The sequence below is a fragment of the Fusarium venenatum genome (assembly GCF_020744135.1).
Source record: "Fusarium venenatum strain MPI-CAGE-CH-0201 chromosome Unknown EDB82scaffold_3, whole genome shotgun sequence".
Taxonomy (NCBI): Eukaryota; Fungi; Ascomycota; class Sordariomycetes; order Hypocreales; family Nectriaceae; genus Fusarium; species Fusarium venenatum.
Genome location: NW_027072131.1, coordinates 5,320,840 through 5,348,347, shown reverse-complemented (window position 1 = coordinate 5,348,347; position 27,508 = coordinate 5,320,840). Strand labels below are relative to the sequence as shown.

The 27,508-nt window shown below is 48.8% G+C and overlaps 6 protein-coding genes across 6 annotated transcripts; 3 read left to right on the top strand and 3 right to left on the bottom strand.

Moving 5' to 3' along the window:
* Positions 1-4,497: 4,497 nt before the first annotated feature.
* On the top strand, positions 4,498-9,147 carry EDB82DRAFT_508093 (uncharacterized protein). The gene is made up of 5 exons (XM_025728213.2): positions 4,498-5,251; positions 5,325-6,615; positions 6,665-6,736; positions 6,847-6,915; positions 6,965-9,147. The coding sequence occupies exons 1-5, from the start codon at positions 4,882-4,884 to the stop codon at positions 8,682-8,684; spliced, it is 3,522 nt and encodes a 1,173-aa protein (XP_025582603.2). The 5' UTR covers positions 4,498-4,881; the 3' UTR covers positions 8,685-9,147.
* A 547-nt stretch (positions 9,148-9,694) lies between these two features.
* On the top strand, positions 9,695-12,938 carry EDB82DRAFT_508091 (uncharacterized protein). The gene has a single exon (XM_025728212.2). The coding sequence runs from the start codon at positions 10,064-10,066 to the stop codon at positions 12,788-12,790; it is 2,727 nt and encodes a 908-aa protein (XP_025582602.2). The 5' UTR covers positions 9,695-10,063; the 3' UTR covers positions 12,791-12,938.
* Positions 12,939-14,198, bottom strand: EDB82DRAFT_508090 (TAP42-like protein). The gene has a single exon (XM_025728211.2). The coding sequence runs from the start codon at positions 14,134-14,136 to the stop codon at positions 13,087-13,089; it is 1,050 nt and encodes a 349-aa protein (XP_025582601.1). The 5' UTR covers positions 14,137-14,198; the 3' UTR covers positions 12,939-13,086.
* Positions 14,199-14,347: 149 nt separating this feature from the next.
* Positions 14,348-20,198, bottom strand: EDB82DRAFT_508089 (DNA topoisomerase). Its single transcript, XM_025728209.2, has 4 exons — positions 19,901-20,198; positions 16,412-19,687; positions 16,096-16,362; positions 14,348-16,045 (listed from the first exon to the last, which is right to left on the bottom strand). The coding sequence occupies exons 1-4, from the start codon at positions 20,177-20,179 to the stop codon at positions 14,687-14,689; spliced, it is 5,181 nt and encodes a 1,726-aa protein (XP_025582600.2). The 5' UTR covers positions 20,180-20,198; the 3' UTR covers positions 14,348-14,686.
* A 3,224-nt stretch (positions 20,199-23,422) lies between these two features.
* On the top strand, positions 23,423-25,629 carry EDB82DRAFT_256742 (uncharacterized protein). Its single transcript, XM_025728208.2, has 4 exons — positions 23,423-24,261; positions 24,311-24,426; positions 24,476-24,560; positions 24,614-25,629. Exons 1-4 carry the CDS (start codon positions 23,892-23,894, stop codon positions 25,471-25,473), a joined length of 1,431 nt encoding a protein of 476 aa, XP_025582599.1. The 5' UTR covers positions 23,423-23,891; the 3' UTR covers positions 25,474-25,629.
* EDB82DRAFT_508084 (uncharacterized protein) lies at positions 25,606-27,133 on the bottom strand. Its single transcript, XM_025728207.2, has one exon. It carries the CDS (start codon positions 27,002-27,004, stop codon positions 25,763-25,765), a length of 1,242 nt encoding a protein of 413 aa, XP_025582598.1. The 5' UTR covers positions 27,005-27,133; the 3' UTR covers positions 25,606-25,762.
* Between the last annotated feature and the right edge of the window lie 375 nt (positions 27,134-27,508).

Genomic DNA, 27,508 nt, shown 5'->3' with positions numbered 1-27,508 from the left:
GGCGCGTCGTCGGTTGTGGCTTTTTTTGTCATGCACGTTTCCGGGTGCCTTGCAGCCATCCTTGAAACTCTGACTGTTCGTCATCCAATAGATCGTGTCCTTCACTTGCAATGTGGCACGTCTCGATCCAAAGTTTGTGGTCTCTCCAACTTTTGACCGATCTACCTCGCTAGTAACAGTCCATTATTATATTTGGAATGTGTCGCCATGCTTCGAAACTGTTCTCGAGCTTTTTCTCCAGTTCCATCCACTGAGAACATTACCTTTATATATAAGTTACAAAAAGCATTGCAACGCAACGCCTCTTACTCCCATACCCAAGTCGGTTTCGCAATGCTAACTCGATATAGTATTCTTTTCAAGTCACGATCGATTTGATCTCTTGTCAGGCGAATTATTTCGAGTATTAAGGTGCCGTTTCTGCCAGAGATACCCGAAGCCATATATATAGTGGCAAGTAGTTTATTCATGACGTTCTTTTCCGCATCGCGGTGCATTACGTAGGTAGGTAGTCTGTGATATTCGTCGGCTACATTGTATCGTTCATCATTCCTTCACGTCGTATCCTAGCCATCCTCAAGCCTAGGAGCTCCCGCAATGAGGATATAGAAGACTCCCCAGCGCTTCCTCGTCATTCATTTGCCCGTCTGCCCACGGCAATACTCGCCGAGCTCCTGTTGACATAACGGCGGAATTATTCATCGTGGTAGTGATGTCGTATACTCCTTTCATGAGACCCGCCATCCATTCGAGTCCCTTCAAGATCCGGCATAGGAATCCGTATATGACATCAGACCCCGTACGCTCCCATATCATTAGCCCACAGAGTGGAATCCAGCAATAGCTGGTCAAAGTCCAAATCGAAATTAACAGTGGTAAAGTGCTGAAGAGCATAGAGGGCAAGTCGGTAATGACCTCGAGTGAAGGGTTTGAACGAATTGGCTTGATGGCGGTCTGTTCCCGAAGGTAGCGTATTAGAAGCCTCCGAACCGGTCGAAGAATGGAATGTGGAAAGATGTGATGAATGACTATCTCCAAGAGCTCTTCTTCTGTTGGACAATCATGGTCGACAACGTCGCCAGGTTTATCAACGACGTTGTGGGAAACTGGTTGCTGCTCAGGTGCTGACTCCAACCCACAGGTGAATCTTGCTTGTGTTTTGACAGCAGGCACAGCATTTTTTATTATTGCAGCTCCATGTTGCTGCTCAAAATGTGCGTTTAGCCAAAGCTGAACCCTTGTTTCTGTATCCATCTGACGAAGATAAGGAGATGCCTATACACTTCCTTTGCGAAGAGACATTGCATTAGGAGGGAGGCACAATTAACTTTTAAACATTCAGGAAGACAAAGGCATTGAAAGATTATAAATCCATGGCAAGAGGCAATGTTTCCCCCATTAAGGCTAATCAAAGCAATATATTCTGTACATCTCTCGTCGAAAACGTTTATATATGTGCCCTTGAACGAGTGTCGGGCAGCCACGAGCTTCCCAAAGCGGAGCAACAGGTGCCTCGTGGGGAGACCTCATTGGCACAGACAACTATCGCAGCCGGCCATTGCATGTGTCTCGACCAATTCACTTTAAATCCGGACTTGCAAAGCCACGTTCGTCGGTTCTTATTATTGTATTTTACCAAAATAAAGTTGGTGTCTTGTCCTGCCGTTGCATGCGGGGCACATCACGACTTCAGACGATTTCCGAAAACTTGGGACTTCTCGAAACAGCGAAGCCATTCGAGTCGACGGATGCAAAGATTATCAATTATTCGACGGTATGCATTCTCATTAGTTAATACGATGTATGGTATGAATCGTGTGCCAGCGAGCTTCTAAGGAAATCATCCAGGAGTAAGACTCCAGTCTATTCAACAGTAACTACAGTCCAGGTTGTTCTTTTGCATCACAGCTCAAGTCATGATGATAACTACCTATGCTGAACCAGTGATTCAACTTTACCGCGTTAGTAATCAGTACGGTATGAATCGCAGGTCGTAGAGTTCCGATGAAGATTATATCACCAATCCTAAAATAATTGCATGTTGCTTGGGAATAGCGTTAAATGCAGCATATACTTACTTACTTGTAAAGCGCCTGCACTAAAGTAGCCCTTTGGTTATCGCACGCCTCCCCATCAGGGTATCAGAAGAATTGCGCTGGAAGTATAAGGGACTGAATTAGTAGGTCAGTTTATGCTACTTAGGTCAGACTTCTTAGGTTGTTTATTTTTGTGTCCCAAGACTTAGGAGGCTAACGCTTCTGCTACCCTCTACCCTCTAGTCTAGGCCTCTTTACAGAACAGTCTCTTAGTAGGTATACATCGTGTTATTTACATTTCCTAGGCCCGAGCGAGTTATTTGTATCCAGGAAAGACATCTACCCTTTCAAATTGCGAGGCTGCCTATGTACAAGTAGTTATTTGCCTGCAGCATTGGAGTGAGGCTTAAATCCAGTTATCTCTAGTGAGAAGCGAGCGTATGTATGGGTGGTGAAACAATCAACCGCACATCATTTGCTATAGGTTAGGACCAACAGCATAAATCCAAAGCTTAATTGGCCCAGCACCATTCACTGCAATATTTGGTAGATATACCGACCCGTTGGTAAGCCATTCTTGTCTTATCAAAGCAGACTGTGCTCCTCCCTGAAACCGAAATTGATGTAGTACTGCTCGATACTGACTGCAGCGGTGTGGCTTGATTACCGGATCGTGCTCCAGGCTACATCCTCTTCATAAATCGTTAGAAGCACTTGGATCCGAAATAGGAAGATGCGATTGATCAGGTGAGAACAGGAAGAAATCCATTTCTCGTATGAAGACCGTCCCCGCACATATTTGTTACGGCGGTGAAGCAGTCGGGCGTGGGGGAATCGACATATGGCCGTAGTGATACCACCCTATAGTGTTGCAAACTGCATGCAATCTGCTGCCAACCCGCGAACTGACCTATCAGGCCCAAGTCAAGATTGGGATCAAACAATGACTGATCTCATGTAGCGATGAACTTACGCATGCATAATGACCGGGCTGGTTCTGCAGGTCAAATGGACCGGAAGATCATCCGTGTTGCAAATAGAGGTGATGGCCCGCAGCAGGAAGCATGTTGAACATGGAGAACATTGGCTAGTGGCATGAATGAGTTAGTCGAGATCTGCGGAACATGGAGAACGTCGAGCGATTAGCTTATTAGTAGCCTGTACTCGGGTGAGGGGATTGAGATAACATAGCGAAGCTATCGCGAGGGGTTAATTGGTGGTTTCTGCCTGCCCCCCCCGGATTATGGCCTGAAAGGAGTCTAACTGAATTTGATATTACATCGAGATGGCTTTTATCATCTCCCATCACCGAACATGAAGTGACAAGTGCCGTTGAATTTCTTGTACCTGTGTTTGTAAAAACGCAACAAGGCACAATGCGACAGAGACAAACATTCCATATTACCGTCCGGATACATGCCGGTTCTTCATGATCTATTGGACGAGATGACTGAATCGAGTCAAATATCTGCTGATCATGGGATCGGTCTTTGTTGCAGAGGGAGTGGACCATGGGCTCCAGGTGAGACGTCTGGTCGGGTCTTTTCTGTTTATTTACAGATGAATGAGTGGATCAACACACCAAAGGCCAAGGTTGTTGCTTATTGCGACGACATGCACAAGGAAAAAACACACTATGCCATCATCAGCATCATAGTCAGTCACAGCATAGTGAGCTGCAAAAAACCTCGGCTGCGATTGTGTCGGTGAGTGAAAGTGAGGTCAGATATTGGATCAACGTCAGCCAGCCTTTTTATCTTGGACTTTTCTGAGTGTCTTTCTTGACAGATCGACCAGCCATAAACAATGCACATCCACCCACCCTGTATGTAACTAGACTACTGTTAGTCGTGGGCTAACTTCACTTCAGTTGCCAAGCTGCGAGTCAGAACAGGCCATGTCCCACGATGCTGCAAGCCTTTCCCTTTCATCTCCAAAGTCGTCCACTGTCCCGCAGATGGTGCAAATCTAAGTTGACAGGGGATCATGGGCTAGGTAATTTGGTGATCCACCTCCCTATTTTCTTCAGTTGTGTCATTCGTGTTGATTTGCTTGTGATGAGGGGGAATCTATCTACATATGTGGTGTTCAGAGCAGAGGTACATTGCCGTTAATATCAGTGACAAGACGTCTCAACATCATGGCGGGGAAACAATAGTATTAGAGTACCATATGAAAAAATTGTCTCCTTTCTTCCAGCCACTACGACACCTCCTCTCACATGGACTTCCAGTCCCGCAAGTCATCGAATTTCCTTGGTTTTTCAACCTCTAGTAGTGCATGTAAGTCGACCTTTCAGTGGACCTCTCAACACCCGTCCAAATAAAACCAATAAAACCTGGTCCATTGACGTTACACCCTCACGATCCTGGAGCCGCTAACCGTCTAGTTCAGTCAGGGGATTTTGCAGGTATCTATTGGCTGTGGAATAAGCGAATAGGTACGTGATGCTCGCCTGCTTTAGCGTCCAAGGTTGAAGCGACAGCGCCCCGGGCCTTGAAGTGTGTACCAAGTAGGCCTGCTTCCAATCCTTAGCTTGAACCCCGGGCCAAGCAAATATTGGCAGGGAACATCTCGCTCCTACACCCTCTTCCTCCTACCAAGATTGTAGAACTCGACTCCAGCAACGGGGTTTTGTTGTTTGGTTTTTTTCTTGTTTCCTTTATCATCCCTAATTCCCCCTCCCACACTCCTTCGTTATATGATCCCTCTTCTGTCTTTCTACCAACAACCAACAATCAACCTTTACAGCACTGCACACTCCGCGCCGCTCCCCTCCATGGCGCGTTGAGACGACATCAAGCAAGGCGGAAAGCTTGCTCACAAGTGACGGAACCACCGACCAATGTTCCCCTCTCTACTGCGACGCCCCAGGGCTGGCCCCCGTCGAATCGATCGTCGCCAGAACACAAGTGCTTCTCCCTCTCCAGGCCCTGCGAGACGACGCTACACTTTGGAACGACACGCAACGGCTGATTTTACCGAAGCCGACGACGACGATGCTGACTTTACCCACGACGAAGGCTTGAGGCGGTTCCGGAACAATGAACGGCGTACGAATAATGACGGTGATGAGGAGGAGGAAGAGGAGGAGGAAGAGGAGGAGGAGGAGGAGGATGAAGACGACAATGACGGCAACGAAGAATATGGAATGAATGAGGATGGACGACAGAGCGGTCTCCCTGTTCTACCTTTGTTTTCTGCCTCTCATCTGGGTATGTACCGATATTATTCCTTATATCGCACAGTCATAACTCTCACGGATACTAACTAACATCACTCGTGCAGACTCTCTACCAGTTTACAGTATAACACACGCCATCCGAATTATCATTTCAACACGAACCGAGACGACTCTATCATGGGACCAGCTTCGCTCACCTCAAGTCTCCCAATTCCTTGTCAAACCCATGCAGCAACAGATTCGCGCTCAGCACTTCAACCGCGCGACCTTGTATGCTCTTATGATCAACTGTCTTCAGTTTAGCAAAGAGGGCGCACGCTACCCAGGCAATGCAGGCATAAGTAGCACTCGTGCCAAGGTTTGCGAACTGCTAACTCTCAAACTCTTGAAAGAGTACAACACCCGCGAGCTCATTGATGCCCTGGCCTATGACTTTTACCCACTTCAAGGCCTTCCTGGATCCCAATTGCCTACCTCTCCACGAAAGTCACCACCAGCTAATACCCTGCCTTTGATTGCGTCCCGGACATCAACTCTTGAGGTTGCAATCCGAGCCTCAGCCAAGCATTTGCTTGCGCACCCCCTGGTCGTCCAACAACTCGAAGCTATTTGGAGCGGCGCAATCACCTTCCACTCGTCTGCCGACAGCTTGCATCGCGAGCCCCCACCAATCAATAACCGCAATTCAAACGGCTTCATAGGGAAAGCAGATGACAGAACGCCGCTACTTGGGTCGTCCGCTCGGAAGGATGCTTATTTCACTCCACCAGGGCGCCGTACGGCGTCGCTCTACGATCCTCGGCAAGCGTCTCTTCTGAAGCTCTCCCGGCTCCGAGTCCCCCGATACAGGTCCTTCCTTTCAACAATCTCTCTTGCGGTCTTGATTGGATTATTCCTTGCGGTTCTTGCTGAGCGCTCAGTTCAGATCACGGGTTTGGAATTGATCTTCTGGTTTTGGAGTGCTGGCTTCATGCTAGACGAGCTCGTTGGTTTCAATGAGCAGGGGTTTGAGCTCTACATCATGAGCGTTTGGAGAGTCTTTGATCTTGGTATCCTGTTGTTACTTATCGTCTATTACTGTATGCGAGCATATGGCGTTTTTCTGGTTGATCCTCACCACTGGAACGATCTGGCGTATGATGTTCTCGCAGCCAATGCGATTCTACTACTCCCGCGCATCTTCAGCATTCTGGACCACTACCAATACTTTTCGCAGCTACTCATTGCTTTTCGACTGATGGCCGTTGATCTTGTTGCGGTATTCATTCTCATTGGAATCCTTTGCAGCGGGTTCTTCTTCTTCTTCACATTGACCAAGAACTCATTCGGGGCGAGTGATGTTGCCTATAAAATTTTCCAGATTCTTATGGGTTTCACTCCTGCCGCCTGGGAAGTGTAAGTGAATCAGGCTGATCTTTCCGATTCCGTAACTAACATCTGTCAGATGGGATGCGTACAACTGGCTGGGGAGAGCCTTGTTGGTTCTGTTCCTAAGCATCTGTCATTTCCTTGTCGTGTAAGTCTTCCTATCGGCTCAGTTCTCGTGGCAGCTGTTCCATATTAAGCTTTTCAACAATGGAGCAATACGCCCTTGCTACTCCCAAGCTCTTATGCTGACCATTTCAGGACCATCTTAATTACTGTCTTGACCAATAGCTTCATGGCTATTGCGAGTAATGCAAACGAAGAGCACCAGTAAGTTGCTATGTCTCCTTACCATTTATTTGGTCTAATCGGTTTTCAGATACTTGTTTGCAATCAACACCATCTCCATGGTGAAAAATGACGCGCTGTTCTCGTATATTGCTCCCAGCAATATCTTTGCCTGGCTACTCATGCCTCTTCGGTATTTTATGCCATTGCGGCACTTCGTTTGGCTGAACCGAACAGTTATCAAAGTAACACATTTTCCTGTGCTATTTTGCATATATTTGTACGAGAGATACTGGCTTGCACCATCCATGTACGAGCCTACCGACTTGGTTGAACACCCAAATCGCGAGCGAACTCGACATATTTCCTTCATGGATCCCGCAAGCCGAGCCGCCATCTTTAGTCCGAGCGTTAGGATGCGCGAAGAGTCGGTGGCTGGCTTCCAACAGGATCGAGCCCTGGAGGAAGTGTTCCGGCGCATGCCTGATCCTCTGACATTGAGAACACAGAGGCGCCAGGAGAGACGTAAAACACAGACAGCAATCCGTAACTGGATGGACCAGCATGACGACAATGAAGCTTCCCCAGAGCCTACAATGCCTCATTGGCAACGAAGATCCAGCGTGGGTCTTGTTCGAACCAGCAATTTGAGGCGTGTCTCGGATGTCAGATCGATAGCAAGTGATCCTGCTGATTTGATTTCCAACGTCGGGCAGCCTCTCCGGCCATCGCATTTCTCCAGAACTCGCCTGGCTGGCGAAACCGAGTACAAAGACCAGACAGATGCGGATGGAGATGATGAACTTGTGACAAACGATGAAGACGAGGACGACCATAACACAAACGCTGCCCAAAGTCAAGTTGCCAGGAGTCATCGGATTAGCGAAGAAGCCGACAGCTACTTTGCACCGAATGCGAACAGCTTTGGAAAACTAGCGTCGTCCGTGAGCTCATCGGGCAAGAGCAAAAACCTGGCGCCAACTCCTCGGCCCAAACGAGGCGCGCACAATCGAACTCTTTCCACCAACACGATACTTTTCAACCCTCAGGATTTCAAGCAAGTGTCAAAAGCGTCTTCGCTTTCGCCTCCTCCCGGCCAGCAGCGCCCGCGCACCAGTGGGCGTCCTGCAACAGGAGAAAAGACCCCGAGACGCAGCTCGCCCCGCCGTACTATATATGTGACTAACACCAAGCCTCGACCAGTAATGCCACCGCGAGGTATGACCGAGGCCGGCGCTGTCAGTCGATCGGCCCTTCTTAGCATTGAGCCACGGAACCGACCCAAGGACGTCCGGAGGTTATCCTCAGTTGACTTGAGTGCTATTTCTGACCATGTTGGAGGGGATCCCATTGGAGCTATGCCAGGTAGTTTCCAGACGCAAATGGCCATGGCCATGATGAAGGACAACCATCTGCGGGGGGTCGGTGGTAACGACTCCGGTGACCGCGACAGAATGGGAAGGCTAGTGTTGGCAAGAATGAAGACGCTGGAGGAGAGTTTCGCAGATGTAATCAAGGAAATGCGCGACTTAAAGAAGTCATCAACGGTTCCTACTACGCGACGCAACTCCTCCGGGGACGAGGGCAACTCGGCGCAGATGATCGAGGTGGCTGGACGAGACCGGTTAAGGAAGTACACTATGGAAAACAATCAACGCAAGGTGGCGTCTAAGCGGCCAGTCAGTCGGCGAAGTTTCAAGGAAGCCAAACCGGGCTGGGATACCAAGGGGAAGGGGAAGGAAGTGGCATACGAGTCTGACGACGAAGCTGAAACGGACGGCAGTTTGTTTCAAAAGGGGGGTTCATTGTAAAAAAGAGGGGAACATGGCATGTGTAGGCGTCAAGGCAGAATTTTGTGATTCGTGCATACGATATATGTTTTAATGGGATGCATTGGGGGCGTTGGAGCATGTCGGACAATGGATGGCTGAGAGGTCATCAATGGCGAGCGTGGAGTAATGAGGCGGTAACATACGGTAATTTGACCGGTATAGCTGTAGAATTATGATGCATTTATGCTCGAGTGAACAGTATTTAGTATCTCTTCGAACCTTACTAGCCGCATCTAACGAGGTGTTGCAAGGGAAAACGAATTATGATCTGGTACGCCAGTACATCATAGGTAGACCAACCATGTCTGTAGATGTCAGAACAAACCTGAGGACTCAGCCGCAGAGTCTTGGGCATGAATTAAAGTTGCAAATTTATAATAACTTGAAGTAACATCCCACTTAAACAAGATAGGTTCAATACATACCCAAGCAATAATAACACAAGGTAGTTGATTTGTTTCGTCACCAGGTACTTTTGATAGTACGAATCTGGCTACCCTGAAGCGGGAGAATAAGAGCCAAGGTAACAGTTTTATCTTTAAGCTACCATTGGAGCTTTCAAGGGTAAGTAGGCTAATGCTCGCACTGATGTCCTTTTTTAGGAATTAAACGACTCCCATCCAATGGTTGGTTGTTCGAACGCGTTGACGTACATATTGCCACTTCAGATATCAAGGTTGCGTGAAACTACCTAGGTGACAGACAAACACGTATCAACAGAATCCAGACATTATCTAGGTTTCCTGTTATGTCTTGATGTATGAGTAAAATACTAATAATACGTTGACGAATAAGGAGCAGACGATTATGGTATGGCATGCAGCCAACATATGCAATCTCATTGACTCACAAGTCACAAACCTAGCAGGCAGCCTCAAGGCAACCATCATCCAGTTTTAAAACTCTCAGGCATCAAGTTGATCATGAGGGGTAGTTGTGTACTATATGTACCTAGCCAGACATGCGTTTTTCTGTAGGGCTGACTGAATTGACAGCCTGTCAGCCCATCGCCTACCTAAACTCTACGTCTTACATCTCCGCCCCAACAAGGGTTAATCAGCCAATAGACATTCTGTCCCCTCAACCATATATATACGTAAATGTTTTGAATCAAAGAGAATCCCCTCTTGCAAATTTGTATCTCATTTCTCTGCACTACCGCAACCTTGTTTAGCCACAGCCTACGCCGTCTATTTCGACACAGCCTCCGGGGTTGACTGCGCTGCCTACACCTATCTAATACAGGCTCAAGTCTGCCTTGGCATGTGACATAGGCATTTGTTTTTGACTTTTACTTCAGACGTTCCTCGTTTCAACAAAGTCAGAAACTCAGACGAGATATCGTCTTGTCCCCTGCCATGAACTTCCCCGATGAATGGCAGAGCTACACGGTGAACGGTGTACCAAACCCTGTACCAGGTGCTTGGAGCAGTGGCCTTCCTAATACATCAGGCCAGTCCAGTAACACTTCGGCGTATAACATGATGCCAATCCAGCCTCCATCTGCACCCTCTCAGCATGAGATTCCTCGATATCAGCATCCCATAATTCTTCCTCCACCTCAAAGTGAGCACCAAGGCAGTGAAGCCAGCAACCAAGACAACGACCAAAACCGAGACGCAGACTGGGAGGAAGACCAGAGCCATTATCAATTACCACCAAAGCCTGCTCCCTTGTCAGAATTCCCTGGCTCTGCATTTAATAAAGCCCGACATGTATATGTCAGTCATGTACCAAAGCTTATGGCAGACGAGGAGATCGAGCAGTCTCGCAGTTTCGAGCGTTACCGTCTCCATTCCATCAGGTTCGAGCTTTCCCAGGGAGATGTCCTTGTCTTCATCGACTACCCTGATTACCACAAAGAAGCCATCACTCATACCGACTGCAATGGCCTAATTTACAAGTCACAGCAATTCCGTATCCACTCCAAAAAGCTCTTGAAGACCAATTCTTCCGCATTCGAGGAGATGCTTAGACCTACGTATCAGTTCAGGATCCAGAGGCGCCGCAAGATGGTCAATAAGATGCCTGAAGGCATCAAGTATTTGCTTGACCTGACACCGCCTTCGGAAGGAGACGAACTGGTATTCCAAATGACCGAGCTATCCTTGACTCCTGCGCTTATCAAGTGGTGGAAGTCATCCATCGAGAATGATACCGATATGAGCTTGGTGTCGGGCCATGACGATGTTTGTTTGTGCAACAGACAGCCCATGTCCCCAGAAAGCGACGAACGAGAGGGAGACATTCCAAGCCCTGGCCAAGGACCTACCGAGAACTCTGACAGAGCGAATGTCAGACTGAACAGAAGGAATCGTTCACGAGAGAAACCGTTACCTGGGGCCAAGATTGAAACCGCACTGCAGATGAAAGCTAGAGGCGAGAACGAATTCATTCCAACGCCCGCGTATCGACGAACCCCGGATTACTGTCCAATTCGCCATCGTAATGGAATCATCAGGCTACTCATGCTGATCGAAGGTAAAGGAGTTATCCTTGACTCGGCACCCCGTATGTGGACTCTTGTCAAGCTTGGCAACATCTTCGATTGTAGTTCTCTCCTTCGGGATCATGTTACTCAATGGATAATGCATGGTTCCAATACCACTTTCGTCGAAGTAGCACCTGAAGAAGCTTTGCAAATTGCATTCTCGCTCAAGATCCCTCAGATTGCTGAAAGTGCTTTCAAGATTCTTGTCAATGAACTTGCGCTCAAGCTGGCTGGCGAAGCTGAACTGCATCAGAATTATAACCACACAACAATATTTGGTCGAAGACTGGGGGACCTTCCCGATGAACTCAGCAACCTAGTACAGCATGCAGCTCAGGCGTTGATTGAGAGAGTTTCAAATATCGACAAGATGATGCACAATCCTTGCCTGTATGACTTCTGGGATATTGACGAGTGGAATGGGATGCGAGTGATCGAGCAGCTTCTCGCACGAGAAAACTCAGAACTCGCAATTGAGGCACTTGCCGTCCTTCGATCTCTCATAGATAACCTGGTTGCTGAGGTCGCGCAGGCGTGGGAAATCAACATATCGATTCCTCCGGCTTATCAGTACTTGACATATCAGAGCATTGATCAAGACCGTTTGACATACGTGGAACCGCAGGACTTTGAGAATACGACCATGATCATGTGCAAGTTCAACTCAACCCAGATGCTACTATGTGCTTCGCCATATAACGAGGTCGGTGTGGATCTCGATGCCCGGAGATGGTGTTCAAGTCGATGTAGGCTGGCTGGCTACCAGCACCAAACATACAACGATCTGGTGCAAAAGGCAACGATAGCACTGAGAGTCTTTCTCGCCTCAAATCCAAGGCTTCAGGATGATGAACTCTGGACGCGCACTCTTGAGCTCAAGGATCACGCATTCCCAGTAAGGGAAGAGGTATCGCAGTTCAACAGACCGATCGTGTCTCTCGATCATCTCGAAGCTGAAGTCAAGGATCGACTTCGTCTGGTCACACTATCATGGGAACGCCGCAATTTTGAACCATCGCTCAACATAACCAGGCATCTTCTACTCACTTTGACAGATAATGAGCTTAAATATCTTCCATTATGGTGTGGAGGATGCGACGATGGCACGGGTGGCGTCTTTGAGGATCCCATTCCTTCCACAGACATGGGGCCGAAGGGGCCAGGGCCAGGCTTTCACACGGGACAAACAATTCCTTCAGCACCTGCAAGTATAAGTGGCTCCATGATCGAAGATATGGATGCGCTGCGAGTTTGGGGTAGCACGACAGGTGCTTCGATAAATGTTCATGATAGCATTTCAACTGTCTATCGACCAGATCAGGTCATCGCCGAAGACAAATCTATAGCTTCGGAGTCATTCACCGCTGGTGGATCCGAGTACGCAGATGCTAGATTTGCTCTACCAGCAGACCATCAAGCAACGGGCGAAGCAGTCAATATGTTGGTCGAGACGACAGATGAGCCTACCTATTTAGAGTCGAAATCTGCTACCGAAAGTCAAAGCGCAGTTGGTAACAACAATGCTGACGACGATGATATGTGTATGTGGGATGGCGATAGCGACAGCGAAAGCAGCACGCGCACACTCTCTTAAATGACGCGAGTATGGGAGGAATATATTATGTTCTTTATGGAATATAACGGTACTAAGGATTGCAACCTCACGTCCAAATACTAGCGGGTTTAGAAGCATCGACACATGATTGAGATCTAAAACAGTTCGAGAAAACGTATATCGAGGGTATCATTCTTTATATATTTCCTTTACCGTCAATGCATGTGAAAATGCTGAACCCTTCCTGTGACCAACACATTTTCTTTTATCGAACGCCTATGCCATTGTCCATCCTTTGTCTTTTTGCCGCTTTCTATAAAGTACATCCTCATATATCAACCCCTGTTGAGAGTGTTGCCCGCTCCCTTGGGATTGTGGTCCACAAATTCATCCCACTCACGCTGCTTGTATGTCTCACGATCTACAGCATCGTAATCATCCTCGTCAATCACTTTCTTTTCCTCCACACCACCCTGTAGAATGTTGCCCTGCCTTCTTTCCTCCTCGAGGTACTCGTCGATAGACATGGTTGGCAAGTTGTGTCCGGAGCGGAATACATCCCGTGACATCTGGTCGCGCGAACCTACCAGTGTAAAGGGCTGAAGCGGCTTGCCCTGCTTAGAAAGTAAGGGCCCACCAGGAAGTGAATGCAGGCGGCGAAGAGGCTGATCGAGACGAGAGGAGTGGTCATCCATAGATGGTGTATCGGTGGACGAAGGCGCAAGTGGTCGAGGCGCCTGCGCAAGGATATCAACCTCACGATTCAGCGAGTCCAAAGCCTGAAGAGTAGAATGTACTGCAAATGTGATTTGTGTCATGTAGAGCTCTCGCACGAGTTCCTCATCGCCTTGCTCCACGTAGCGCGGGTTCCGTCGCAACATCTCCAGTTTCTCTTTCAGCGCCTTCTCCGCACGGTAATTCGCAATCTTGCCATCTCGTCGCGCCGCAGCGTCAGTGGTCGCAACCACAGCAAAACTCTCTGGCTCGTCACGGTATCTCTCAAGAATACGATCGTACGGTGGCTGAACAAGACCGTACCCGTCTACGGCGGCTAAGAAACGCTCATATGCGGCACGAGACTTTGCGAGAACTTCAAGGCGCTGATCAGGGCTTTGATTGGGGGTTTTCTGAACGAGCTCTGCAATACGAGCATCGAGAAGGAGGTACGGAATATCGGCGGTAGAAACGTCCTCGATGCCCTCGTTGGGAGAGAAGATAGCAAGAGCTGATATCCGGTCGCGCGCCGAGTTGTAGAGGGAAAGGGCAGCTTCGAGATCGGAGCGGTAGGCGGGTGATGTTGCTTCAAAGGCGTTCTCTAAGGCTCGACGCTTTTCTTCTGCCGCTTCGTAGAGGGAACGAAGCGACTGCGGCTCTTCTGAAGACATTCTGGATATTGATTTGTTGTGATGTTAGGAGACAATTGAGGATAAATGGTCGGATGGAGATGATGATAAATTAGACCCTTGGATTCTCGTAGAACCCCGCGCTAACAGGGAGGCAGCTCTTATCGATAAGCAATCGCTATAAAATAGGAACCTACAGTAGGTAGTCGACTTCCATTGGTTGAGAAGGAGTGAGCTGTGAGATTAGGAGACATCACTGACTTCGTAGGAGAGGCGAAGGGTTCAGCAGCTCTTTTATATGGCTAATTTATATACTAATAGCACCTTGGCTATTGGATATCAATAAACAGCTAGGCCATGGCCCTAGTAAAGCAATTGTCCTGCATCCTGTACGCCCTCAAACCAGACTTGTGTAATAATTCTCAGCTTCAAATCAGTCCCCTTCTATCGTACCGCCCCTTTGAAGTATTTCAAAACAATAGCTCGTACTCACGAAATAAGAAAACAATAACAACAAAGCCAGACATCAGAGGCCCCCAAGAATGAAAGCAATCGACACTCTTGTCATCTCCCGCCATTTCTCATCCTGCAACTAGTCTTCATCATCATCCATTGAGAAAGGATCATCGCTCTCATCTGGTTGCCCTACTGAAGAATCATCGTCAACAACAATTGGTCGTCTTGCAGCGGCAGCGCGTCCAGGTCGCGCCCTCGCAGCAGCCTTAGGAGGGGGCGAGTCAGGCTCAGCCATGTCTTCATCCGAGTCATCGTCGAGTACCGGCTTTTTGACAGCCTTTTTCGCGGCGTATGCCTTGGCTGCTGGCGAGAGAGTGGTTTGTTTTGTGGCGGGACGTGAAGCAACCTTTGACGCTGCTGTTTTCGTAACCTTTGTGGCTGCCTTGGGAGCGGCCTTGGGTTTCGTCGCCTCTTTGCTCTTAGCACCAGCGGGACGACCCCGACCCTTCTTGACTGTGGCAAGACCAGCTGGTGTTGGGTCCTCAGACTCGGTACCCGTAGATTTGGACTTGGCAGATGTTGGCTTGGCTGGAGCTACAAAAGGCTCGTCGTCAGAAAGGAAACTATCAACGTGGTCATCCTTAGCCGCCGTCTTGTGTGGTGACGACTTAGCAAGCATTTCGTAGTTCGTGTCGTCAGGACTATCGTCTTCGAAGTCAAACGCCTTGGCCGACTTGGCCTTGGCCTTTGGAAGTCCACTGTTGCTGGTGTTGCCGTGGCTGGAGTCTGGTCGGCTCATAGCATGTAAACTAAACCTACCCTTTTCACCGTCGCCAGCTGGTTTGTCAATGCCCTTGACCAGAGCACCAACGTCACCAAGCATTTGGTCGTCATCACTTTCAGAGTCGTCGTCGATGACCGCCTTTATCCTAGATGCAGCAGCGCGCTTGGCTCGCCCGGTGCCTGGTGTTTCGGTCGGTGACGGCTGAGATGTCTTCACTGCGGGTGCCGATGACTTACTGCGGCTCAGGGCGGCGTAGTCGTCGTCAGAGAAGGCATCTGAGAGCTCCATGACGTCGGCCGTAGGCTCCTTCTTGACCTTTGGCTTCGAGCTGAACATATCGGCAAACCGTTGAGCGCTCTTCGTTTCCACCTTGACTGGCTTAGGAGCCGGCTTGGCTGTTGCAGCAGCAGCCTTGGGTTTCGCGCGGGCCTTCTTCTCAGGCGCATAATCGTCATCATCCTTGGCTTTGCGGCCACGAGCGGTGCCAGCACCTATCTTTTTAGAAACACGGCGGCCCAAGCGACGGATGTTCGTCTTTATTTCAGCATCGAATGCAAGCTGATTCTCCCACTCGATCATGAAATCATCAAGGTCACGGCACCAGAGATCCTTCTCACTGAGAGCGAGAAGCTCCTGGTGCTCGGCCTCCTTCTTCTCGATGGCGAGTTTGAGTTTTTCAAGTCGCTCAGCAGTTAATGACCAGATAGGCATCTGCGATGTGTTAGCACCTGTGCTGTTTCACTACCTCACATGTGGCTTACCGAGAGAAGATAGTCGTAATCACGGGCGCCACCCTCCAAGTCCCCTTCGACGTCCTGGTTGTCCTCTTCGTCTTCTTCTTCATCCGACGTCTTCTTCTTGTCCCCACGGGGAGGAAACGCCTCGTAATCACGATCTCGAAGCTCCTGCACAAGCACGGCCTTCTTCTTCTTACCGACCACAAGTTTGTTGTCGATAATCTCTTTGATAAATCGTGCTTGATTCTGGAGCTTGCGCAAATCTGCGTGGTAAACCCCCAGCCAGTGTTTCTACAAAATGTTAGCTGGACCACCGCCGGGCGCAGACTAGAAAGCTCACCTTGCGATCGGTATACATGTCAAGACGGTACTGGTAAAACTCTTCGAGGATCTCTTCAACCTTCTCGTACTTGCGAATTCGGCCGCTGGTATCGAATGCAACCAAGTTGGAGGTAGCGACCTGCTTGGTAAGCTTGAACCGCTCGAGGATACCCTCCTCCATCACTTTGCCCATGTGCTTCTCGTCCACAGAAATCTCGAAATGAACAGTACTGTGGTCGTTGAACTCTTTGTAATCTTTGATCCACGAAGGGCCTCCTTCGCCGGAAATAATCTTTTCCAATTTTGCCTTGAAATCATCTGTCCACATACGGATGGGCAGTTCTGTAATGATGACCTCGTTATCTTTCTGTTCGTTGAGCTCTGCGACACCATTGAACTTGTAACGGTCGGGCCCAGCAGCTTCAGGAGTACCCTTCCAACCACGGAACCAGGGCATCATGGTCTCAAAAGGTTTCTCTTCCGTGTCATTCTCGTCCAAACGGCCCATTCGACGCCTCAAGTTTTGAACGATATCTGCAGGGTGGTAGTTGGGGATGTTACTACTCCAACCCGTGCCAATACCATCGGCGCCGTTGACTAACACCATGGGAAGAATTGGAGCATATACCATTGGTTCAATTTTCTTACCATCTTCATAATGGTGTAGCAGGTTGGGCTCATCCATAGGGTGGAAGATTTTGCGGGCAAAAGGTGACAATCGAGTGAAGGTATAACGAGGACTAGCAGCATCAGAACCACCTGCAAGTCGAGAACCGAAGTTTCCACTAGGTTCCAGGCAGTTGATGTTGTTTGAACCAATGAAGTTCTGAGCAAGACCAATAATGGTTTGTTGAAGTGACTGTTCACCGTGGTGGTATGCCGTTTGTTCGGACACATAACCTGCCAATTCAACAACCTTCTTGTCTTTGATTATGTTTCTCTTGAAGCACGCGTAGATCACCTTGCGCTGACCGGGCTTAAATCCATCCAGAACAGACGGAATAGATCGCATGTTGTCAGCCATACTGAAGAGAATAAGTTCTCTGTTGATGAAGTCAGAGTAGCAAATTTGCTTGGCCGAATGATCTAGGAAAGTACCAGGCACAAAGTTGCCCAGCCATTCTTTTCTCGCATCCGCCTTCTTCTTGGAAAAGGCCAACTCCAACATCTTGGATTCTTCGGGTTTCATAACTTCAAATTCCTTCAAATGGTCATCAAGGTTGGTGAAGTAGACTTGTGCGTCCTCGTTGGAGCTGGTTCCCAGACCCTTGAAGTACTTAGAATGCCACCGAGTGAGCTCGTTCTTGTGAACATCCTTCCACTCTTCGTATTCTGGCTGCGTGAAGAAAGATTTGAGTTTCTGGGGCTTCTTGGGGTTTGGGCCTTGCCAGACTTTGACAATGGGGGTAATAAACTCCCGGAAGAAATCGGGGATCCTGAGAAGAGATGGAAATTGGACCTCGAGAAAATTAATGAGAAGTCCTTTGATATGACTACCATCATGATCCTGATCAGCCATGATCATTAGATGACCATATCGGAGGTTTTTTGTGTCGGTGTAAGATGTCTTGTGCTTGAGCCCTAGGAATTGCTTGATGTTCTGGATCTCTTGGTTTTTTGCGATCTGATCAGGCGAAGCGTCACGTACGTTAAGCAGCTTTCCACGCAGTGGGAAGACACCAATTCGGTCAGGGTCGAGGATGGCACGGCCAGAAACAGCCAAGCCCTTGGCGGAATCACCTTCTGTCAGAATCAAAGTACATTCATGACCTCTTCTTGTGCCAGCAAAGTTAGCCTCGACCAGCTTGGCATTGTTCACTCGTGATCGCTTGTTGCCATCACTTTTGGCCATCATTTTGTCGGCCTTCTTCTCCGCAAAATCCAAGATGTTCTGGATGGCATCGGACTTTGCCACCTTCTTGAGGAAATCATCACCTAGTACGCATTTGCTACCAAATTGGCTAGCCTTGGTTGTCATCTGCTCCTTGGTCTGTGAAGAGAAAGCAGGGTTGTCGATGTAGCAATTGATGAAAACGAAGATGTGATTTCGCAGGTGGTTTTGCTTCAAAGTGTGGCCCTTGCGCTTCTTGTTCAGAGCGTTGAGAAGACTTTTGGTAATCTGATCAGCAATATAGTTGACGTGAGTACCGCCGGCTGTGGTCGCGATAGAGTTGACAAATGAGACTTGTTGGAAAGTGCCGTCAGAGACAGCGAAGCCCACCTCCCATCGAGGATGCGACTTATCCTTGTCCATCTCCACGGTGCAGGTAGGAGTGCCGCCCTCCTCATCGCTTCTGTCCTTTGCGATAGACTTGGCGTAAAGATCACAGTAAGCCTTGAAATCCTTGATCTTGACTTGCTCTCCGTTGAGGAATACTTTGATGCCTCTAATCGTACCCACCATGTCGTAGACTCTTCGATACATCAATGATTCCAGATCGTCGTCAATGCCGTCTTCCATACCAAAGCGCTTGAAATCAGGCTTGAAAGTAATCTTGGTGTAGCTGGCGGTTTTGCTAGCAGTGATTTTGGCCTTGTGCATCGTGTTCATGTTGTTGGTCCATGTCTGCTTGTACCTCTTCCCACTTACACTGTCCTGGCACTCGAGATTAAACTCAGTACTGAAGACGTTGCATAGCTTGGCACCGTAGCCGTTACGACCACCAACGGTCTTCTTCTCGTCATCGTCGAAGTTGGAACCTGCCAACAAATGTCCGAAGATGAGTTCAGGAATATAAATATTCTCCTTTTCGTGAAGCACGATAGGAATGCCCTTTCCGTTGTTCTCGACGCTGATCACACCGGCCTCACGGTCGATATTGATCTTCATGTATGTCATGGAGCTGTCGCGCTGTTTGTTATCGGCAGCGTTGACCAGAATCTCATCAAAAATTTTGTAGAGACCAGGCACAAAATTGATAGCTTTGTACTCCATGAGTTGAGTCTCTTTGTTTAGAACCCATAGTTGCTGTTCTGTTCTTTCAACAGAACCGATATACGTGTCAGGTCGCTTGAGAATGTGTTGGAGCTGTGTGAGTTTTGTGTACATTTCGGTGGCCGTCTTCTGCTTGGCAGGTTTGGCAGGGCTGTCGATGATCATGTCGTCGTCCTCGGCCTCCATTTTTTGCTTCTTCGCCTTGGGCGGCGTACTGGAGGCATCAGAGGCAACACTCGCATCGTCGTTATCGCTCTCTGGAGTAGGGCGCTTCTTAGGCTGGGCCTTTGTTTTGAGGGTTGATTGCACCATCTTTTTGGGCGCGGCAGGCTTTTTGGGCGCGGCCTTGGGCTTCGCTTTCTGTTCAAGGCTTTAGCTCAAGTGCGCAGTAGAAGATCAGTGGAAAATGTGTAGGTGCTGTTGTTTTATGTAGAAAAAAAGGTTCAAAGGAATCAGGAAGCTGTGGTGCGCGGTGCGCGGTGATGAGGGAGGTGAAGCGGGTAGGCAGAAGAAAGCAACCATAGATTCAATATATCATGGTGAAGCAGACAGGGGTAGAAGAAAGTAACCTACAGTTTCAGGAACGAAGCCGTCAGACTCGTCCTCAAGACTGAACATAGACTCGTCGGAATCCATTTTGTTGATGTTTGAAGTGGGAGAAAAGAATCTGGCTTGAGACGGCCAGGTAGTACTATGTAAGGACAAAGAGAGTGTATACAAGGGGGGCGATGAGAACAAATATTTCAAGCTCAAAGGACAGTTAAAGCGAGCAAAGGGTGTTGCTCGCGCATGAAGTCGCGACAACAAAGGTGAAAAAGAGGAGCCAAGACGTGTCAATGCTTGACTTCTCATCAACGAGAGTATGTTGTTGAGGTGGTGGTGGTAAGCTAAACCAGGGTCTTTGTTGTGCGCATGTACATAAACAACAAATCTTACAGGGGACGCGACTGTGGCGGTCCACCCCTGACCAGCCATGGTGGGGCCGCGTTCTGATGCCTGAGGCCTGAGGGCGACAACTGTCACTACAGGTGAGAACGCCAGATCTTGTTACTCAGCACATGATTCAAGTCATCCCATATGGATGTGAGAGCCTCATTCTCTTGTTAACCAGGTACTATCCAACTTTCTACGTTGTGGTTGCATTTGGCCTTGCTTCTGTGTGGGGGGAAAAAAAGACCTTATGATTTATCCGTTTTGAATTATGCGTAACTTCAACAAAGGCCTAAGTTTAGAAGTTAGTCGCTGTTTGCTTCAATCCAATATCACATTCCTGTTCAAAGACGGGATGAACTACAAAACTCTCTCATCATGAAACGAACTCTCGGTTCAAGCCCCCTCTCACGCCTGTGAGCTGACTCAGTTTGATTAAGTGCACCGAAAACACCCATAAAATATAGCAACAGCTAGCAAACCTGCACTGTTGCCTCGTTTCATTTGCTCGTCAGCTCGTGCCATACGTTCCACAAGCTTGACAGAATAAGAGCCTTCCCCATAGAGACTACGGCAACTTGTCAAGTTCCGAGGCCGGCCCTGCTCTGATCGTATCGTGGTCGTCTATTCTCCGAAACGAGCCTGTCAAGCTCGAAGTCAGACATGCACCGGGCTCAGACTGGATTAGCGGGCCGAGTCAAGATGTGCGACTTGAAACGGAGGAAAGTCTCTGTCAAAGATACGTGTGCCGCCCTGGTATGGGAACTTAACTCCTACTTATTCTCCTGGTTGCACCGTCTTCGAGATTAGCTTGACTGATGCTTGCTGTATCACCAACAGGGTCTTCAACGAGGTATCTGCTATCGCCTCACTCTCAGTTAGCCTGGGCATTCCCGCACTGCTCTTGCGGTACCGATAGTACCTAGGTGCCCTCTTCTGGCTACACTACTACGGAGTATCTATATGTCCAAGCTCTTATCGCCGATCAGCTTGTTGGTCTGGAGTGAAGCCAGTTCATGCTATACCGATCTGACCGATGCCGGTGGTCAATAGACGCCTTCGTCCTCTCTTGCATAAACTCTGCAATCGTTTCGGCGTAGAACTTAGAACACTATCATATAGACTCATGGGCATCACCTTTACCTCTCAAAACAGCTGCTTGGCATGGGCACGGCGACTGATGCCACACCGATGGGGGAAGGAAATTGGTAACACTGACCGAATTCGATGCAGGGAACCGCAATGTACCTTTCTTTACACCTGGTGCAAAAGAAACGCCAGCTCGCCATGGCCTCCCGCTGTCCCACCTCGCCGAAATCGTACAATCTTCTGAAACCAAGTCCTGAGAAATAGGAAATCATTAACTGACCTTGCTACCTATATAGACGATCCGTTGTTTCCAAATCTGTCACAGCTCGGTCCGATAGGCTTAGCAGGAGATCAAACACATCGCTCAGCTTTCAAAATAGGTACGGGTGTCATGCGTAATTCCTGATTGAGAATATCTGCATGTTTAGACAGTGCTGTATAGACCCAACACTGCAGACTGCAACGGTGTTCAACCAAGACATGCCAGATCCCGTTGTTAGGCCCTGCTTTTATCCCTCACAAGTGCTTTTCAAAAGCCCGCTGAGCTGCAATCAAATGACGTTCCCATAGGCAACCTCGAAGAATTGAGCAGAGAAACCCGACTTCGGAAGTGTGTCGCTTTCCGAGCCGTCGGCTGGTCGCGTTAAGTGTGATGAGTTTGGCGAGACGGCGTTGACGGCTCTGTCAGGGGCATCCGATCCGCAAAATGGCCATGACCCCGTACCCAGAGAGCAAAAAAAGGGCGAGAGGCTATGTTATGCGTGAGCAACGCATCTCGCATATCAAGATGTGGTTACATACAGTACTCCATGTTATGAACCGCATAACACTCAACAGCATACATGATTACAGAGATTTTGACGCCTCGTGCCTTGAACATAGGCCAATTGGCTCCTCAAACTTTGCGTTTCACTCAAACGCTGAGGGGTGGGCGTATCGGGCATGGGCTTGTGTTCCCTCTCGGGGATTTTTCTTGTGCCTGTACGCCAGAAAGCTCATGAGAGTAACAAGGACTAGAAGCATGACATGCTGTCTAAGGCATCACAAAGGACGTGATCATCTCAGGGAGGAGGCTTGCAGACCGACTTCTGGAAGCGTCATCGAACTCACCAAATAACAAACCGTCGGTGTGGTATGCAACGGCTATGTACAGCTCTTGTTCAGATTGAGGACTCATTCACGACAAATAGGGGCCACATAATGCTGCCTTTGATGGCCCCTAGCGAGAGGAGACGGTTCTAATAGGGTATTCGGCAGTGTTGATTAACAAGATGTGCCAGCAAAGGAAGTGTGACTAGGTATTCTAGCTGTCAGTTGTCATACTGACACGTGGGGGCGACTCGAGCAAGTCTTGAGGGAGTGCTGAGATAGACCCATCTCAATAGCAACAAGACCGCCATTCCTTGTTATACAGATATAAAAAAACAGGCCGGGGTAGAGGCCTCTGAACGATGTGGCATGCAAGCATCCGCCTGTACTTCACCTCTGCTTTGAGCTCGTGGGGCGGTTTCAAACAAGACAAGGTAGCCAATTCGTCGCTGGTCGTTCTCTATTGCGGCTTAATGCTCAGCTCCCAGCTATGCCCTTACGTCCTTGCTAGGTACTAGAAAGGCAATCAAAGAGAGACGAACTGTAATATTCTTAACTAATCTGGTAACCGTAGGAAGCCTTGTCGAGTTCAAGCCAGAGTTTATGAGGTATCGCGGGAGTGTAACGGACAACACAGCGTGATGACTGGCCTGTCCACGTCCAATGGTTCCAAACTACACCCCCTGTTGCAGCACTCTCTGCCTTATGGCCTCCTAATGTAGCGGAGAAGTCTGGGGGGCATATTGAGAGGTGTTTGATAAAGCGGAGCCAGAACTCACACGCAATTCTCCTAGACGCCTGGGGCAAACCGTAGCGGCGGGACACGACGTATCTATTCTTTGGATTCTTAGAGCCCTCGTCCTTGCACTTGAATTCAAGGCTTCCAGTTGAGCCCAATCTCTTTCATCCTATGCACGCGACCCTGCTCTGACATCGTCCCGTCATCTATCACTTGGTGGCTGTTCCTAGTATCTGCTAGCACCAGGCGGTGGGAGCTCGTCAACAGAGCGCTCCCCCTTTGGAAGCCGATATTAATATCCAAGGGACAAAGGAAAAGCAACAGAGATTGTCAGACTGGCCGAATCAAGGCGTGACCGACTTTTGAAGTTGCAAGTTTCCAAACAGCGTTGGCCGTTGAGTGAAACGAAACGTCCTATGTTCCTAGCCATCACCCATCTCGGTACACGCAGGCAAATTTGTCTTCCCCCGAGTTGTTTGTCAAGCTGAGCAGTTACTTGAAAGGCAAGGAGTTTCCACCAGTTAGTGTGTTGATGCCGCCTGTCCTTCCCTGCAACCCAAAAGTAGTTATATCACGGCTTGCCCGCCGTGCTATCTAAACCACTTGGTTTAGGCATCTACTTACAACCAAACCCGTGGCTCGCTGCATGCCACAATCTTCTCCTTCACCTCAAAATTGCAACTTCCGGCGTGTTGGTAAACGTTACTGGTTGGCATCATGCTGTCCCTTAAAGGCCTCTTGAACCCGGCCCCTTCGGGAGAAAATGCTTCCTCCTTCTCCCGGTCAGATCATACACCCGAGTTTCCAGGGATTCTAAACAACAGGGCATCTTCAAATCAGTCGCAAGGTCGTGTAATGATGCCTACCGATAGAGCTGGGTTCAAGGACGCCAACAGCCTGGCCAAATCCAAGTTGCGTGGCCAAGTCAGATTTTCCCCTCACGAGCACCTGGACGAGGTAGCTTTGCAAGAGATCCGCAGACATCGGGTGACCCCCTTTGGAAACATTCACGAGACGTGCCTCCATATTCCTTACAACAGTGGCAAAAAAGATTTTTTCGAGAAAACAGGGCGCGAGAGCTTCGAGGGTAAGTTGCTCATGATGCTATGCTTTTGTTGACTAACGCAAGCCTCCAGTTTTCAAGTATGAGTTTGTTTCTCTAGAAAATGGCACTGAATACGCTGTCATGTGGGACTATAACATTGGACTTGTTCGGATGACCCCCTTTTTCAAATGTCGAGGCTATGGAAAGGTGAGTCTAAATGCTTCGAGTCGCAATACATAGACTGACTTGAAAGTAGACAATACCCGCAAAGATGCTGGGCCTTAACCCAGGCCTGAAAGAAATTACACATAGTATTACTGGTGGTTCTATAGCTGCTCAAGGTATGTTGCAGCGTCAACGACTACTGGGATTCTTCTCTGACCTGTCCACACAGGCTATTGGATGCCGTACCGATGTGCCAAAGCTATCTGTGCAACATTCTGTCATCCCATCGCGGGTGCTTTAATTCCTATCTTCGGTCCAGGGTTTCCAGCTATGTGTGTACATCCTGGTATGCCTGAATATGGCCGAATGGTCATAAACCAACAAATAATCATCGACGCGACTCGGGAAGCCGAAATTTGGCGCGTACAAATGACTGTAATCCCGCCGAAATTTCACAGTCCGACAAGCTTCCCCAGAGATGATCGAAATCTCCAGCAAAGAATTTATCCTCCAGAAGAACATCGACGCCGGCATCGACCTCGCCTGGTTTGCGATCCATCGTGGGCAATGGAAAGTGATACCGACCGCCACTACATGTCGGCCCCCAACTCGGCCTCGAGCACTGGATCAGGTCTCCATGGTTATATGGTTACGTCTCAGCCAGGTTCAAGCTGGACTCCTGCAAACCGGCCCAGCCCAGAACCAAATCCCTGGCTCAGCGCCATACCTCGCAACCCACCTTTGCACCATGAACCGACTCTTCCACATCCGGCATGGGGGCCTAAGCGGCGTCTTAAGAACGAAGAATGGAGACACAATTATAGAGCAAGCGCCAGTCCTAACATGAGTACGAGCTCTGTTGTGATGGCAGCGACTCCCGAAGCTAGTCCGATGAGGCAGCGAGTAGTCCGAGGACCAACCATCGGAGCAGATCCAGTCCAGCAGAGCGCAGCTTTGCTTCTATTAAACCTCAGACAACAAGAACAGGAAGTTTCAGTCTCCAGTGCAGTTATGTCACCTCCCAGTATTACTATAGGCAATTCCATCGAAGAACACCGCAGTAAGAGACAACGCACAACTTCGCCTTAAGTTTAGGAGAGAATAAGTATAACGGCAGTGTAAAAGTTTTTTTCGGAGTAGGTTTTAGGTCTTGGGGTTTTGGATATATGCACAGCAAATAGAACGGAATAGCTCAGGCGCCCTTTCATTTAATAATCACTGTTATCATTATCGTTTTTGAGTACTTGAACCAAATGGTAGCGGCATATAGCTTATCATCATGAGAGAAAGTGAGGCATAGCAATCGATGCACCATTATGTAGCGACGCAGTCGTCTTTATAAAATACAAATACTTTTCTATTCTTTCTCGATCTGGCATCAGCTCGCTTCTCCCTTCTCAGCTGCCCTTTTCGCCTTATGCTCCTTTGTCCAAGCTTCAGCCTTGTCCTTGGGCACAACGAAAATCCTCACAACCTCATCAACTACCTCAACCTTGCCTGTTCCCAAAAGCTTGAGCAACGGCACTCGTTTGCCCATTTTGAGCAAACCACCCTGTGTAGTCTCCACAAAGGCTTCCACGCCTGCAGTTGTATAAGCACCCTCCTTGTCCCACGGCAAAGGAAAGATGTAGCTCAGGTGATCCTCAAGCGAATGCGTCTCCTCAAACGCCTTGACGAAATCAGACTCTAGGTGGAGAGGGTACAGCAGGACTGTCGGGAAAGCAAGCGTGCTGCGTGGGTCATCGGGGTCTGGTAGAAGCGCAATGCCCGCGTCTTCCATCTCCGGAGGCTGGGACGTTGTGCGCGTGGGGATATTCCTCGCTCGCATAGCTGCCTTGATGAGTAACGCTCGTCGCTTCTCCTTAGCTTCACGCTCTGCTTCCCTCTTACGTCGTGCATCGATCTCCTTGGCTCGCTTGATGATGTCGTCTGCCACAGCTCGGAGTGATGCGTTTGACCCATCTAGTGAAAGACCACGAGCGCACACATCATCAGCCTCCTCGATGCGATCCACAGCGAGAAGAGCTCGAGCACTGCGGAAGTAAGCCTTGATATTGCGAGGGTTGAGGCGCAGCGCGGCAGCACAGTCAAGCCAGCAGCTGCGATAATTTTTGACAGAAAGATGACAAGCCGCACGATTAACGTACAAAGCCTCAAGTGTCTCTCGCTGCTTCTGAATCTCCTCTTCCGTGTCAATCACACCCTCCTGGTTCTTGGTCTGCTCGCCCCTCGCGCGCTTGCGCTCCTCGCCCGCAAGGATAGCAATACCCTTTCCATAGAATTCCTTGGCATCAACGTAGTTCTTGATCTTGAAGTACTCATTTCCACGTTCCTTGAATTCCTGGCCGTTCTCAAGAGGAGTGCCCTCGTAGGCAAGAGCCTGTAAAGCCGCAATGTCGTCGTTCTCCTCGCTGGCATCAAGGTCTGTCATGAAAAGAGGTGACTTGTTGAGGTCCTCCCACACCTCATCAACAGTCTTCCCACTGGCGATGGCATGCGCTGGTGGAAGTTGGGGCTTTGTCGCATCTGTTGCGGTGGGTTGAGTCTCCGGTGTGGCCTGCTCTGGTTGGGAGACCTTCAGAGACTCTTCCATCTTATCGCTGATCTCTTCGATATGCATATTTGCCGTTTCTTGGCAGATAATCCTGCTGTTACTCTCTCTCCTGGAATTTTGTTGTGTTTCTTATGCCTCAGTTGTCATTGGTGGGGCAATTTGAGGTATGTTGATGCTGCTAAAATTTGAGCTTCTCCAACTTTTGGTGGGTGGCGAAAATTCTATTGGGCATCAACCATTTATCACGATTCAGCAGCATCCAGCCAAGCCATTACTTGCTGCATCTGAACAAACAGTAAAATGACCAAGGACCATTAAATTGCTAGATACCTGTATACTATTTCTTTCCTTCAAAACGAAATTTAACTAACTATTCATCGTCGACACATGAGCGAGCATACACAATTTCACTTTGAGAGGTTAAGATACTTTTCTATTTCTCCATCTCAGTTTATCTATAATTTTGTCTAGCTTGATACAGCATTTCTCGTTACTTCAAAACTGTTTTCATGGCCAAGACTTATACTAGCGACTTTGCTTTTTGATGACCAACACCAGCACCCCATGAGA